The 17,978-nt window shown below is 37.1% G+C and overlaps 1 protein-coding gene across 2 annotated transcripts in view; it reads right to left on the bottom strand.

Moving 5' to 3' along the window:
* Positions 1–17,978, bottom strand: part of NEGR1 (neuronal growth regulator 1) — a 3,526,818-nt gene that overhangs the window by 592,188 nt on the left and 2,916,652 nt on the right. Inside the window, exon 7 of one of the 2 annotated variants that reach the window (XM_044085807.1) lies at positions 6,402–6,452. The exons of the other annotated variant lie outside the window; for it this stretch is intronic. Within the exon in view, the coding sequence (XP_043941742.1) occupies positions 6,402–6,452 (51 nt within the window). The remainder of the gene's footprint in view (positions 1–6,401; positions 6,453–17,978) is intronic. 2 annotated transcript variants of the gene reach the window in all.

Raw genomic sequence — 17,978 nt, 5'->3', positions numbered from 1 at the left:
AGTTTGAGGTAGTGTGGCAGAAGATTTTAGCTGAGGTGGAGCAGGGTTTTAGGTTTTGTAGCAGTTTCTTTATGTGTTTGTGGGTATGGGCTGAAATGAGAATCAGGTTTGTATGGCATTTTGTTGAGTAGGGGGTTATTAATGACAGGATTAGAGGTAGCTGATGGCATACCTCTCAACCTCTTAGTGAAAGAAATCTGGACAAAGCCCAATAAAATGGGGGGACAAAGGCCCAAAAATTGGGACATATTTTAACTCTTGCTCTTATAAACTTAGAAAGTTCCTAGAGTAACAGGGTTTGTTTTAACATGAAGTCTGAAACTCAAATGTATACCATTATTTAGTGACTTCAATCCTCAGATCATCCCAGTGATTTGTCAGAAAAGAACAACCAAAAATCACACCAGGTGATTAATAAAACAAAAATTCCAAAAAGGTATAGTCACCACAATGCGCAGACATCCACAGAAGTACACTTTATTAATAAAAAATACAACAAAGGACTTGTCGCTTTTACCTACATACACTTAGGCCTCATCAGAGTCAAAGACACATCTCCATAGGTTCCCTTATAAACCATAAGTGAACTGGATTACGTAATCAATTAAACAGTTAATAATGTATTTAGTAATAAAGTGTACTTCCATGGATGTCTGGGCATTGTGGTGACTATACCTTTTTGGAATTTGTCAGAAAAGCGCACACTTTGAGAGGAACAGACCAAAAATATGAGCCAAAAATCTGGACATTCTGCAACAATCTGAATAGTTGAAAGGTATGGTTGACGGTATAGGACTGGTGAGTAAATAGGTTGAAGGGTGGGGGGTGCAGTATTAGGGGTGTTAGTTAGAAGGTCTGCTATGGATTTTATGAAGTGCTTGTTAAAGTTTTTGGCTATTTGTGATGGAGGGGTATTAGGGGATGACACATGATCTCTATTTGTCCCGAGGATAAGTAGAGTAGATATGGAGTGCCAGCATTTTTGGGGGATTGCTTTATGCTGGAGTTTCAGCTGGGAATAGTATGATTTCTTATCTTCATTGATTAATTTTTGTCACTTTGTTATATAGTGTTATGAAGTAGACATGGTTTTGTTTGTCTTTGTTTAGTTTCCAGGTTTTCCAGGCTAGGTCCCTTTACTTCATCAGTTGTTTACATTCCCTAGAGTGCGATGGAGCTAAGTTCTTTTTCATTATTTTCATATGAATGTGGGTTGGGTATTAAGTATATGAAGGAAGATGTTAGAAAAGTGTAGTACTGTGTCATTAAGGGTAGTAGTTTAAGGGGTGTCCAGTCTATTTCATGTAGGAGATTGTTGAATTTATGCTCGCAAAAATTAGTTAAATTCCTAACCAATTTTACAGTGTGTACTTTTAGCTGTTGGCAGTTTGTTCTAAGTGAATAAGCTGGCAAATGATCGCTTAGGGAAAGAAACAGTGTACCTGAAGAGGGATAATTGGTGGGGCGGGACACTAGGATCAAGTCTAGGGTGGATTGGTGGGTAAGATCTTTGCTGTATCTCGTTGGACTATTGTTAACCTGTTAAAAACAATACAGATTAATAGTATTTATGGGGGAGTTGGTAGCAATGGTCTGCCAATCTATATTTACTTCTCCTAAGATTATTGCTTCTTGATTTATTATTTGGGATGTCCAGGATAATATATTTTCCAACACTGGTATATTGTGAACTGGTGGGATATATATTACTGTTATGCAAATTATTTTTGTTGTGTTGAGGTTCAAAAAAGTGATTAGTACCTCAGCATTAGAAAAGATGGGGATATTACTGGTGTAGGGTGTGATATTTCAGAGGATATAGAAGGGCTATCCCTCCCCATTTCTTTTTAGGTCTTTCGCATCTGTTTATTGCAAAGTCTGGAAGTATTAAGTCCTTTACATTGGAGTGTAGCCATGTTTCAGTAAGGGCTAGTAAGTCAGGTTTATTTTGATCCATCCAGGCATGCAGTGGGGTCATTTTATTACATATACTTCTAAGGTTCCGTGTTAATATGTGTAAGTCTTTGAGGTTACTTTTGGGGTTAGGATTAAAGAGTGAGCTTGGGCTATCATGTATGTGTTCACTTCTGAGTAGATAGATTATGAGGAATGAGTACCATGGGATATGTTTTTTTATACATAGGTGATGGTACTGGTGTCAAGTGTGGTTTCATAGGAGGTGGAATACAGTGCACCTTCTGGCAAAACTCATGGAGTTGCACAAGTGCTGCATTCAGTATATTGCTATTCATTCCATGGGAATACCAATTAGTTCCTAATATCTGCCACTCAGACAAGTCATGTCTGGGTTTTTTGTTTTCTGGATCAGTCTGGCTTCCTTCTAATGCCAGGACCCTACCCAGTCCCCATTCTGGAATTTCCCTTCCCTAATATAGCATTCCTCTTTCCTTGCTTGTTGCACAACTCTCTCCATCACAACTTGTGCATCCTCTCTATGTCTGTGTTGGTGCAATGTACTCCATAGCTTGTGTGTGTTTATTGCCAATTAGTCTGTATTTTATGTTTCTCTGTCTGACAATTCCATCTGATCCTTCCCCATTTATCACCTTCACAACATCCTCTTGCCGTCTTCTCCACCTAACCTTCTTTTCTATATATGAAAAAGGGTCACTTTCTCAACAAAAATGTACCATTTCTTCCTCCTTTTATACCTCATGATGACCCTTGTATATTTTTTCTGCTTGTTGTTCTCCCATTCACTTCTTTCATATCTACTCCATTTTCTCCCACTGCAAATTATGAACAGAGTTGGCGCTTTTATGTGTAGCCTAACAGCCTTCTACCTAATGTCAGTTATGCTGTCCTTCTTGTACCAGGCATGGATGAGATGCAGCTACATGGCACTACATTACGTGGGTTTGCATGCTGTGGCTCAACTACTTTAGCTTGCCTTCATTGTGACATTCATCTCACATCAACTGTTGTAACATTGCAGTCATGAAGTAGCCTAGTGTTTATGCTTATTTTGTGGTCCTTTGAGCAGACTTCCATTGCTATTCATTATCTAATACATATCTGACAAACTAAGTAGCTCATTGCTTAGCAACCATCTGCAAAAATAGATCTGCCATGGGTACACAACATGTGTGAATCACAGTTAAAGTCAATTCAATAGAAAAATTTGCCATTTCTAATCACTGTGCAAGAGAAATTAGAAGAGGTCTAGAAGGTTCAACCTGAGATTTTCCAGAGAACGCACACATATTTTCTAAAACTAACATGCAAGAAGTAGATGGAATAAATCAGAAACTTGTCAAAGTAGAAGTGATTTATGTAATATAGTTTACATTGTGTGTTTTGAGATACCTTTGGAAGATTACAGAGATGTAGGTGCCATTTACAAGACAAAAAGCAATAGAATACAAAGGCACTCTAAGGCAATGACATCAGATGACTAAAAGACAAGCATTATGTGAAACCTGCAGGGAAGGCCAATATAAAAGTAATATGCAGAGAAGAAGCAAGACAAGGTATTACAAAGGAATTCAAGATGATGTTATTCAAATGGCAGGGGAATGTTTGTAGTTCTGATATCATTGTCATAGAAGGGACATAGCAAAGCTGAGGGCCATAGAAATGCAAGCAAATTGATGAATAGCTTATAGAAGAAATATGAACTCCTTATAGCACATAAACACTAACTTCTAAGTACGCATAAATATACAAAGACTTTACACTACATCACAGAAAACAGACAAGCAGACATTCATCCCTGCGCACTTCTATACAGACATAGTTACATGTACACTCATGCACACAGACAGACAAAGGTGCATCCTCGGAAAAAAAAGCATGAATACTTATGCACACATTCACACAAACAGACACACACCTGACAGACTGACAGACAGGCAGACAGACAGAGAGAGAAAAAAGGCACACACATTTTCCTAAAGACAAATTCTGCAGAGCCTCCTATGTGGTTGGACTATGCCATCACAACTTCTTCCATTGATCGTAGGAGATCACTGGTGTTACTTAAGCCTATATGGGAGATGGAAAGACATAACTGTGATGGAATTCAGGAATGACTGAGACTGGCAGAAGTTAGTTATTTCCAGCTATGGGAACATTTATTTTAATTATTTAGGATTAGCATCATATCCAGCACTCTTTGAGATTTTGAATAATAGTATAGATAGACACAAAAATAGAATCAACTTTATTGAAATCAACTTTTGTTATAGTACTTTATGAAAAAGCAGTTTACAAAGTTGGTGGAAGTAACAAATTTTAAACAAAATGATTGCAAAACAGCTAAAGCAAATATTGAACTAATCAAAAATTCAATATCTATAGATAAAAAAGTGAAACTCTAAAAAGTAAATGATATCGCTTGCTGTTAAATGTCAACAGCACAGAATATGATTCTTGGCTTTTGAAAAATAAGAATGCATTTTAATATGTCACCCATTTATTATTTCATCCAACTTTCCATGCCTTCTCCATGTTTTGTTGATGTTCTCAGAAATGTTAAGCTTTGCAGTCAAATAAATGCTGCAGTGTCTTATAATTTATTATAGGTATTCACATCAGATTGAAAGAGTGGCACATGCAAGTCACTTAATATAATTTATATACATTACATTTTGGATAAAAAGTAGGAAAATGCTACACTATTCACAAGTCATGTCATATCTGATTTCTTTGTGATATCCATTAAAATCTGGCATTAATGAAGTTATGTAGACAGCATCCCATTCTTGCAAAATGATAAACGGTTCATGATGTATACTTAACAATTTCATTTTCTGATTCATAATTCCCTTCTGAGCCAAGCTAGCACTGGCTTTCTATTGGTGAGGTACAGGTTCTGAATTTTCTGAACTCTTTTCAGACTCCATAGATTCCATACTACTCTAAGAATCATTTTACTCATCCTGCCTGATTATAATCACTAGACAGTTATACAGTACTTAGGGGAAGTGTAGATCTGAAAAGGTGGGGAACAACACTTTTCTGTAAAATTACAATTTTTTCTGCATGAAATGCCTTAGTAAGACAGCAAGAACTGTTATTTTCAATAATGTAATGACTTGCTTTGTGCACCTCTGTCTTTGAATTTTTACTGAATTTGCTTTTGATGTTAACATAGTAGTACCTTATGCAAAGGTAGATTCTTTCCTGGATTGGCCAGCTCTTGGCCACACCTTCTTGTTACCTAAGCAGCAGCCAATCCCAGGCTTAAGGTTGCAGTTAATATGTCCGTCTTTGTGACCCACTCTTCTGCACTTGTATGATAAAATGTAGTGATTCAGACAAGGGATAGGCATCGAAACTAATGAAAGGCATCGCCTAGTTATCTTTGCAATATAGAGGACTGTCACTATATCCATTATATACATCACATCATATAAAGCTGTCTTTCAATGTATTGCCAGTTATAGATAACTACATGCAATAATCCAGAGAGACTGCATAAATGTTACACACCACTGTGTCACTCACAAACAAAAACACATTATTCACTGCACATTACCTTTGTAGTTTAATGTTACTACAGCTTTAAGGAGAGATATATTTCAAAGATGTCTTAGTTAAGTGATCTCAATTGAATATATTATAGATCTGTGTAGTACAACTGTAAAAAACTGCTCTTGTTAACTCAAAAACGCTTCTGACAAAATTGTTATTGCAAATATATGAATGCTACATGTACAGTTACAGACTCATTGCATTTTGGGAGAAGCAGCTTTATTAATAAATGTAATCATTACTAGAAACCACTTGTGAATCAAAGTAAAAGAAAAACATTAATGATATTAATAGTTTCCACTGATATTTAATATTGTCAACCTGAATATTTTCTAAGCAATTTATGTTTTTTTTCGTCAAATACAGTTCGCAACCCAATACGGTAAAACTTAAGTTAAATTGTAGTAGAAAACTGAGATACTCATGCAAGACAGATTACAATGTTCATATAAATTACAGAGTCTCTGCCTGAGTTTCTCAACTGTGGTTTATTGTATGATTAACAAAAGCATGTTGAATGATAACGTAACCATCACCAGAGCAGATTACATTAAGAGCCAGCCCAGGAATGAGAATCATTTGATAACTTACACCATCGTGGTTGCATGGCACTTCACAATCAAGGCAATTCATGCATATAATACAAAAATCCTGATTTACTTGCTAGCAGTAGACAGAAATATAAAATTCCAGTGAAATAAACAAACTGCACAAATGTTTGGATCTAGCAGAGCTAAACCTTCAAATGATTAGAAGCAGCTGTGCACAAGCAATGGAAGCCATATTCAAGCAGCACTTGAAACGGATATTAATCACTCGTTGTACAATGTACTAACAGAATGGTGGAAGCCTGTGACTTATGCACGGAGTACCCAAACATACTGCCTGAATGTATGGATACTAACCTGGGCTTGTAAGAGGACTAGAGGTAGTAGGCTCAATAATTTCTAATTTTTCTACAAAAAGGGAAAAGGAAAGAAAAAAATGACATTTATCTGTTATTTAACTGTACAAGACACAAACACAAAACAAAAATATATGCTGTCATGCAAGACAAATGAAAGCTGTTGAACTGACATTCAGAATGAGTATATAGTGGGTGGATTCTGTTTGATAAATCTCTAGAAACTAATAATTCTTGGATTATTTTTTTGTCAATGGAGGGGGAGTTACAAAATTCTATTCTGTCTGCATGCATGCATGCCAAATAAGTCTCTAAAGAGGCATTCTGCATCAGCAGTTTCAATACACAGAAACAGCTGACAAAGTCTCTGGCACCAAGAATGCAATTATAATTTTAAAAATAATAAATGCCTTATCTTGAGCAATAGAAATTACATATTTTAGTTTCTCAACCTGTTCTATAGTTATATGAGCCCTTGCTGTGTCTGTTATCACTTTTCTGAAATGAACAGGAACAAATTGTAGCATCCAACAGCTTTCTTCCTTCTGTAAGATGTATTCATCAACATTTTTCAGTTGTCTTTAGTTTAACAAGATGTAATACTTTTCTGTTCTAAATGGTCGACTGTCTTATTAAAGGTCATTAAAATGTTTTGGATTTTATTCTTAACTTTGAACCCAGTATTACATTTATGGACAAAGGTCTGCCCAGTGATAATATGACAACAAAATATCAAAACGTCACCTAATTTGTACAGGTATCCTTTGATGGTAAAATAATTTGATAAGTAATATTTACCTGAAAATCAACACTGGGTGATACCAACACACTAAAATGAAGGCCTACTGCAAGTAAATGAATAAAAGGACCCTGCCTTTGAAAACTGTACTTCAACAGCAATATTCTGAACCCTGCCCACAATATAGAAAATCAGAATTCGTAAACTTTAGTGTTAGATGGCAGGGTGATGAGGAACTGAATTGGAAAACAGGACTGTTCCCCTTCCAGCCATGTTATCATTTTACTATAGTCAAAATCAGGATCGGCTGACAGAATTAATTATTGACAAATGTCAAGTTGATGCATCGGAAATGGGAAACAGAACTTATAAACATACAAGTTAACTAACTCTATTGAATTCATTTACTTTGACAACACCACATATTCATGAACATGAAGATTTTTTTTTCTTTTAAGCAGCATTTTGGACATTCCAAAATTTACCATTTTATGATTGTTTTGTCCAACGTCATGCATAGATTCATTAGGCTAATTACAAAAGCAACAGCAGGTCTTCATATATGTTATGAAGGGGTAAAAAAGTATTGGGTTTATTAAGAAACATAGCACACAACTTTAAAACAAATGGTATGATTAGCCAGTAGATGTTAGGAAAGGGGGATAACACAGGATGACTGCACTACTGGATAATAGCATGGTATTCAAGGTATGCAAATAAGTGCATAATATCATGCATTTAAGTGCCTGCATGCAAATGAGACAACACATATACAAATGATGAAATCAAATGCAGTGGGGCGGTTCACAGATATGTAAATGAGTGACCTGTATCTCTCCTCCATTCTGAACACCAGCATTTTTTGTGTACAGGAGGTTTGTTTTGCTAATCCGCTAACAAAATACAGCAAGTGTCAGTGACTTCACTGCGAGCTAGTGTTCGTGACAATGGTCATTGAAGCTCTTTTGTTGCACAGGTGGGTCCAGCAGTGGTAAACATACCTTCCTTTTCATGACAAGAATATTGTTGATCACTGCTGTGTGAGAAAGGAATACCATAAGGGAGCAGATATGTGTCACTTAGACATGGAATCAGTGATGTGGGGATGATCCATCTATGTGGATACCTAGTTTTGCGGAGCAGTTATCATCCCAAATAAAAGCATTTTTAGCATCCAAGAGAGAACACACTAGTAATTTCACAGGTATCAGCCTCAAGGATTCTACTCACTTTCTTTGACATGAGGCCTTTGGATGTGGAAGAGCATATATACAGCAGAAGAATAATCAACAGTTTGGAGACATTTTTACAATATTATTGTTAGCATTCACATTACTACCAAGATCCCATTTTACCACATAGTTTCCTGCGTATCAGCTTTATAGTCTTTCTTGCCTAAATTGCCAGTTGCTGTACAACATCGAGGCAGTTCCCTTGATTCTTTAATTTGGTGCGTGTGAACATTAGCAACGTTTCATGGGAGGATAACCTGCCACAGAGTCATCCAAGTGGTAGAAACAGACCCTGAGAGGTACATAGTGCAGGATGTGTGCTACCCATTAAAACAAGCAGTATGCCACATATAACAGTGTCCACTGTTGTGTGTTGCAGGTGATGCTGGATATGCTATGGAATCTTGAATGAAGACTGCCAACTAAAACACGCAGGCAATGAAAAGATGGCTTACAACATAGCACACTTGAAGATGTGGTTCACTGATGAATGTCTTCTTGGATTCCTAATGGATTGCTTCTGCTGCATGGGTACATCTGGTAGCTTGATTTGTGCTATGTTACACAATAAGTAAGGTCATAAGCATATACAACATGAAAGTATCACAGTACTTTCACATAGACCTATTGCAGTAGCACGCAAGGCTCCAGGTACAATGTCCTTAGTGAACTACCTGTACTGGAACCTCATAAAAGGCATTGTTAAAGGGAAAGTGCATGGCCTTAGGTATGGGCCATTATGCATGCCATATCATTATTTATTAACAAGGTCCTTGGGACCTCTGAAAAGTTAACTGCATAATATATGCAGATGATGTGTGGGAAATCATCTCATGAAATCTCTGCAAAGCTCCAGTTTGATTTTGAATTACTTTCGAACTGGTTATCTAACAACAGACTTGTAAATACTAGCAAGACTAATGCTGTGCTGTTTGCACAGCTCAAAGGTGTAAAGGAGCCCCTATTTCTGTTATCACTGATCAATCTTTTAACGTTTTGCCTACAACCACCTCTCAAAGATAGTTAAGATCTGTGTTAGATCTTTCTCTCTCTCTTTTAATGTTAACTTAGAGACCCAAGTAAACAAAGTGCTAGTACAACTTAAAGACAGCCTATTCAATACCCACCCTCCTCACTTAAGAAACCAGACATTCCCTGACCATCAATGGACATATTTTTATGATCCAATATAGACTGACACTTACTGTTGTAAATTCAGTTGCTAATATCACCTTATTGCAAACCCCCTAGAATAAAATGCTGCACTTCATTAACCTAGCTACACGAAAGAATAGTAGATGTCTTACAGTTTCACAAGAAATGAGTTGCTGCTTAACAACCTTATTTCAAGTTTCAAGTTTCTTAATACTGGATGTGGTTGACCTTTAAAGAACAGACTCTTTAATAGAAATTCATGAATGCAGAAGGCACTCAGCTCGCCAAACTCTCTCACAATTTACTCACTACCCCAAAAGTCTTCTTTAAAAATGCTTTTCCTAGTTAGAACAAATCCACAAAAGGAATAAGGCAAGTAAACAAACTTTACAAGCTTCAAACTACAACAAAAAGCAATGTGATAAAATAGCATAGCTAAAAGTGCTTCAGATATGTGGGCTAGAAAGCACCTATAAGACAAGGAACAATTATGTATTCCTTCTGGTGGCTTAATACTAATTCAGCTGTTATATTCATTGAAATGCTTCTTTGGAATTGAACTGCAAGCTAATTTGGGCTGTCAGCAATGAACCGTGCCTACCTGAAAATTCAAACAATTTGCATCTAAATGAAAATTTAGTACTGAGCTTACATCACCAAATATGTTACTGTCAATGTCTATGAAAACGTCTATACAAATAGTATTATATTATGCTGTATGACTATTTGTATTGTCTGGCAACTCTGGCCTGGGTCATGACAGAAAGGAGTACTTGGACCACATATCTTGTTAGCAAATGCAGACTAAACAAAATAAATCTTACGCATGCATTATGCACTATAGTGTCCTGACTGTCCATTACCTTACTAACATAGGCTGGAGTTATCTCGTAACTAAACAAATCTATGAGTTTAAATTCTTTGCAAACTGTAAACCTAGCAACTTGATATATTTGGCTGGGTGCAAATTATCTAGATGTTTTTACACTGGCAAGACAAATCATATTAGACAGCATATGTATGATATTAGAATGTGTGATAAAAATAATGCTTTATATAGACAGCAATTAGCTGTTGGTACTAACCATATGCTAGAGTTATTTCCTGTGAATATTAGAAGTGGTGAAATTAAAAGCAAAAGTGAGTGTTTGGAACCTAAATGGATTTTGGAGTTACAAACAGATAAAGGTATGAGGCTAAATGATTCTGTACCTTTAAAGCCAAGTCTTAGGTCATGTGGGTTGAACCACTGAATTTGAAATGTTGTACAGTAGTAGTTGTGTGATTGTAACTATATGAGTCTGAAGAAGTGCCAAGTTGTTGGTGTGAAAGCACTTGCCTTTTCTATTTTTAGTGAATAAATAATAAATGCATTGTTTTATACTCTGCTGTGTCAGCTGAGCAATCATTTTACTTGTTTAAATCAAACAACACACTTGCCATCTCTGCCATGGTGTATGCAGTGATCATTTGTGCCTGGGTCACTCATTGATGCCAAGTATGGTATCCAGACTGTTATGCATTATACTATATGCCCACTCTAAGTATGTCTTTGAGCAAGTGCTATGTCAATGGTAATATAACTATTGCTCATTCTTATGCATCTTACAAAGCTCTTGGTCAAACTAAACAGCAGACCTCAAATACACACAAGCTGGGCTACAAAACCCAGTGCACCATGAGAGAATCTGTGTTAATCAGCACTGTCAACATAAAAGTGATGGTCAAGCTTGAGTGATGTGACATCACTAATAACGCTATGTAAGACCATAAAACTGAACAACTCCATACTGGGTCACAGTTCAAATGAATCAAGCAGTTTTCCTTCGCCACCAGTTCCTTGGTTTCTAAACCAAGTTGGAAGACCAAGTACAGTGCGTATTTTTTGGGCACCAGTGCAAACCTACTGAGTGAATTTCTTGCTATTACGTCCCATCATCAACCCAGGCATTAACCTACTGAGTGAATTTCTTGCTATTACGTCCCATCATCAACCCAGGCATTAAAATCTTCAGCCCAAAACATTTGAGTGACTTAATATGAAGGTGAATAGTTTATATTGGTGAGTCCCCATAGAAAAAGCTGCTGCATCACACACTAGGGGAAATCAACAGCACATTACTGACCCAAAGCTATAACAAAAAATATCAAAAAAATGTGCCTTAAATATCCTGTTAATGCATAGTTTACTAAAACCTATGCTTTCTGTATTTCAGATTTATACCTTTGCATACTCTGTCAGTGTCCTTTTAACATTCCGTCTAATGTATAGTAATTATGTAAAGTGCACTGTAATATGTAAATTAATTAACAAATTAAGCCTGCCCTGTTATGCCTTGAGTATATTAAATAACTATTACTACTTATTCTGTAGATAACTTATTTTAACAAGCCTGTTACAAATAATTCTGTCACTTTACCCTGAAAATTAATACCTGAATAATTTGAAGTATAATGTAATTACATGTTGTAACTGAGTATGAATGTCATATTCTGTAACCTGACTGAAACTTACATAATGTTCTTAGAAATGTATAACTGAGTATTAATGTACTCTACTGAACATGCATAACTAAGTATGAATGTCATATTTGGAACCTTGACTGAAATTTACATTAGACTGATACATATTTACACTCAACATCTAAAAATAGCTGTGTATATTCTAACTAAACTAATACTAAAGGGATATATTTTGCCAGTGTTACCTGAACATAGATAAAAGCATAAAAGCATAACTGAAATCTGGAAAATGTTTTGTTCTGGAAACTAAACTGTTAAGAGTACTTTTTTTCTGTCAGCATTGTCTGAACATAGATAAAAACATAAACTGAAAACTAGTACTGTTATACAACTTTCTGTAAACCTGAGAACATTTACATGCTTGCTTTAACTCCAATGTACATAAACAAATACACATCTGTTGTACTCAGATGTTCTGTAAATAGTTGACTTGTGCACCACAGCTCTTGTGAAGTTTATGCCTTACTCTGCATTGTCCCAGTTGTGCTGAGGTATGGCAGGCTGTTTTAAAGTGCCCTTTTCTGTTTCCCTTTTTTGCTTAGGCCTTCCAAACCTCCCCTTTTCCATCTCCTGTGCAAGGTTGGGTGACTAATGTTCTTGACAGGTTCCTATCGCATGATCAAAAATTGTAAATGGCGAATGCGTATTGAGCGAACCTGATTGGTCGAAACATCGAATTGTCACTCGCGTAACATGGAAATCGCCATAGGGAATATTTTCCCTTTACTTTAATGCAGTGCAATCTATGAGTAGGAATATTTAAGTAGCTGGGGTGTGGGGGCACAGCCCCCCACATGGAGGGCACAGGGGGGCTTGCTTCCTGCCTACAGCGTTTAGTTAAGTATAGATTTTTATTTTTATTTTTTTATTATATTTCCGAAATTTCAAACATCACAAATATGGTGTCGACCATATGGTGTTCGATGTTTGAAACCTTCGAAAATATAATATAGACCCATTCTTGACTGTATTTAAAATGAAATCGGACAATCAACCTGGAAATTATTTAGCAAGATCTGCAAAGTACATAAAAAAAAAACAGTATCAGGTCCTTAAAATAACATTTGCAACTTTAACAATTATAAACTGATAGCAATCCTTGTCGCCCTGACTATTTATTTTTTCTGCATGAAATACACATAACGTCTTCAAAGTCTGTAAGCAAACTGATAATGTACTATAGTGAACTAAACTAATGTTACTAATAAATACATTCTTGCAAGTTTGTAACTGAACTGATAATGTACTACAATGAAATGGAAAGGCTGTAACTTTATTAATAAATCAATCAGAAATGTGAGTGACATTGTCTTTTCCAGTTATAACCTCAAATGAAACTAAAGTAGTAATCTAACACTGTATTAATATTTTAACATTTTCTGCCTTTCTGTAACTCTATAAAATTAATCTTTACTGTTGAACTTCTTACATTTACTCTTTGACCCTCAGGTCGTAACATAGCCTTCTGTGTGTAAGAACTGATAAGACTGTAATATACTGGAATTAAATGGAATGAGACTGGAATGAATCTGTTAATTACCCAAACTTGTACTGAACAGCTGCCAGTCTTTTCTTTATGGGCCAAGTCATTTTGTACCTTGCACAGTAGCATTTGCAAGCTGTAGTTCTGTTAAGAATGCTTTATTTACAATGAAGCTCAATATCCAAATAACAATATTGTGGAATGCTGGATAACATTAAGTGCTTATAAATATATTCAAAGATTCTGCACCTATATTCTGATTCACCTGAATAATATCAACTGAAACAGTTTTTCCCTGGGTATATGACCTGACTTTGGTACACAGGCTCGAGTGTCTGTACTGCAAAGACTTTTCCCATATCAGTCCAAAAACTAACTTAACTGACCATCTCTGAAGTATTTCCTAATAACACCAAAACCCTGTAATGTTTTACATACCTCTTTAGCCTTGGTTTCCAAGCCTTGCCGGTGTGTCAGACTAGTTGGTCAGACCACAAAATGGTCTCTTTTGAAGTGGAACTGCAGCTAATCCTGGAATATTCAAGACTAACTCTAATCCTAATGTCCTACTGTTAAGTGATAACCTGGAGAAAAATACAAGCCCCCATAAACCCTGAGAAAACTGTTGCCTGTGCAGAACTGTGCACAGAAACCCTAGACAAGCATGTTAATAGCTGCAAAGAGGTACCTGTACCCAGTGCCACCAAGATTAATTGCAGACCTATCTCAAAAAATAATAATTCCCTGATGGAATTGCAACATCAGTAGACTGTATAACAGAAGGAAGAAAAAAATGACAAAAATTAGGATGTGCAGCACCAAGCAGGATAAAACCACTGTAATCAAAATAAACAAATAGCTCAGAGCACAGATGTCTACCAAAGACAAATATGAGGCACATTTGGCCTTCCCGGACAAGGACAATCACAAGGCATTCTTTAACTATGTCTGCAACCTCAAACGAGATACACAATTGTGTGCAGTGCTCTTTGTAAATGGAGCCACCTTTACTGAGCCAGAAGATATAGCAAACTTATTGACTGACAAATTCAGCTCCAACTTTATCTCTCTCTCTCTCGCTCTCTCACTCCCTCGATCTCTCTCTTTCTCCCCATCTCTCTCTCTCTTTCCATCAACTCTTCCTCAGGAAATATCATCAAATATAACATCTGCTGCTATCCCTTAATGCTCTTTCTAAGGCCAGGAACACTGTATCAGTAGGTCTAGACAATATCCCAGGATGCCTTCTAAATAGCATGAAACATGATTTATCAGGCCTTATAGAATTGCTATGTGATTGTAGCCTCCAAACAGGCTTCATGCCTCATGAATGAAGAAGAGCAACATTCGTCCCTCTTCACAAAAGTGGACCATCTACAGAACCTGGAAACTACAGACCCAGAAGTCTCTCAAGTCTCATTTGCAAAGTTATGGAAAGAATTATCATGGAAGTGATCAGTATTGACATAAGAAACCTCCAGACACTTGATCCAACCCAATTTGGTTTTATCAAAGGAAGGTCATGCCTACTCAACCAGGTGGACTTCTTTGAGAAGGTCACTACAGCAATGGATGAGGACAAAATATTTTGCACTGCTGACTTTGACCTGGCCAAGGGATTTGACACCATCCCAACTTTTTGACAAACTTAAGAGGTTAGGTACAAACCCTTATGCCACCCGGTGGTTAGCTTGCTGGCTCACAGACAGGATCCGGAAAGTTAGAATTGGGGAGTCCACCACTACAAAGAGGCCAGGCATAAGTGGAGTCCCTCAGGGATCTGTCCTAGGACTGCTTCTTTTTGGCATTTACTTCTATGATGTTAAGGCCAATGTCAATGGCCTCTGGCTAACTAAATCTGCAGATGATTGCAAATTAGGAGTGGTCACTGAATTGCCCACTAATACAAATGTTCTTCAAGAAGGGCTGATCTAGACAAACAAATGGTGCCAGAGCCATTGACTAAAACCAAATGGCAAGAAATGCATAATAGCATCACTTGGGAGGTCATCTGCCCCTGGAAACTGTCATATTGCTAACACACCCCTAAGAACTGACCCAGTATCCAGGGGCTTGGGGACACACATAGACAGTAATCTAGCCTTTGACCATCATGTGTCTACAGTAGTGAGGAAATCATATGTTGTGCAATTTTTAAACAAATGTATGGCATCTAGGTCCAAAGAAGTCATTGTTCCACTGCATTCAGCATTCATCTAGGCCTATGTAAATGGGCCAGTCTTAAAATTCTACCTCTTGACCAAGCAGTTTCAGAATTCAACACTACATTCCTAGCCATCTTAGACAAGTATGCTCCCACACACAGAATCAGAACCAAAAACAAAATAGCACCATGGCTAACCAATACTACCAGACAAAAAATTACTAACAGAAATAGAGCATGGTCCTCATGGAAAGCTACCAAATCTCCACAAGCCCACTTAACATACAAGCAGGCAAGAAATGAAGCTAAAATATCTACACTATTAGATAAGCAAAACTACTTTTGCAATTTACAGCAAAAGCATCAAAACCAGCCTCAAAAATTCTGGTCAGGTCTAAATAAGCTGCTCAACCCAGGTAAATCTTCTACCCCAACCCCCTCATCTACCATACAACTACCCTCTGATTCAGTAGCTAATAACTTTAACACTTTTTTCACTGAAACCGTCAAGTCCCTAGCCAATAATCTATCTCCCTCCTCTTCATCTACCATCCCTCCTACTCATACATACCCCTCACCCTTAAAATTTGAGCCTATTCCCACTGACTATATCAAATCTTTACTCAAGAAATTAAAACCTACCACCCTTGCAGCCGACCTACTTCTCACAGAATTCCTACAAAAAGCTGCTAAAGAAATAGCTTACCCTATCTCCATCTTAATCAATCGTACAATCCAAGAATCCTACATCCCCTCCATTTGGAAAATCGCTCACATTCTTCCACTTCATAAGGGAGGTAACTCCACAGAACTCTCTAACTACAGACCTATCGCAATACTATCTCCCCTAGCCAAAATAATGGAAAAATGCATACAGAAGCAACTATTAGCCCACCTTACTCACCATTCTCTCCTAACCTCATCCCAGCATGGTTTCAGACCAGCCCACAGTACAACCACTGCCCTTCTCTCCTTCTCTCACACAATAAATCACAACCGTAATCAAAACCTGTTCTCCTCTGCCCTCTTCCTCGATCTATCAAAAGCATTCGACATGGTAAATCACAACTTACTCTTAGAATCTCTAAAATCACTGTCCATAGATAACCCAGTATGTAACTGGTTCCACTCATACCTGAAAGATCGACAACAAGCTGTCTTGTGGAAAGATAAACTATCCCCCCTTCTACCTGTCACCCTTGGAGTACCCCAAGGTTCTATTCTGGGTCCCCTTCTTTTCTCTATATTCATCAATGATCTGCCCAAAGTCATACCACAGGCAACTACCATACAGTACGCAGATGATTCTACTCTAATCTGCACTGCCTCTACTCCCACAGAATTACAATTCATAACCCAGACTACCTTCAACAAAGTAGAGAACTGGCTTAATAATCGTCTTCTCTTATTGAACCCAAACAAAACCAAACTACTACTTTTCTCCCCACCCATAAGATAACGCCACCAATAATTACAGTATCTTCAAACAATGGCACCATAATCTCTCCTGAACCAAACACTAAACTACTAGGTATAATCATTGACAACAATCTGAATTATAATGCTCATATAGACAAAACCATAAAAAACAGTAAATAAAAAAATAAGTAAATAAAAAAATAGGGTCCATGTACAGGATAAAGAAATTTCTAACCCCAACTGCCAGAACCGCAATAGCCCGCACACATCTTCTATCTTCTCTTCTATATGCCTCACCCATCCTCACTAATCTATCTAAAGCAAACCTCAACAAAATCACCAGCTGCTATAACAATATAGCTAGATTTGCCACAGGCTCCACATACAGAACCCACCATTGTCATAACCTTCACAAATTAGGCTGGCTAGAACTTCCCAATCAAATATTTTATAACCAACTCATAGTTGTACATAAAGTCCTCTACTAACCTACCAGTACCCCTAGTCTATCTAAACTTATAACCCCCTATAACAACCTAACATCCCTACGCTCATCCAGCAGAGTGCTAGTACAAACAACCAAAGCCTACAACTCAGCTGGAGATTCATTGTTTTCCAACTCTGCTGGTAAAAAATGGAACTCCCTGCCTCCAGAAGTAACCACCAATAGCTCCTTCCCTCAATTCAAAATTTCCGTGAAAACACACATGCACAGAGTCTGGCTATGTCCATGCCTAAATCCCAACTAACTATATAAAGTAGACTGAGATAATCAAACTATACTCATGCTCATATCTCAACCCTGACTAACCTAAAAACACACCAATAAACATTTTAGACCAAACTTAGCTCTCAATTGTGGT

Source organism: Protopterus annectens, chromosome 10.part0 (assembly GCF_019279795.1).
Source record: "Protopterus annectens isolate FY-2018-M chromosome 10.part0, PAN1.0, whole genome shotgun sequence".
NCBI lineage: Eukaryota > Metazoa > Chordata > Ceratodontiformes > Protopteridae > Protopterus > Protopterus annectens.
The sequence above is the reverse complement of the archived record's forward strand: the minus strand, read 5'-3'. Positions and strand labels throughout refer to the sequence as shown.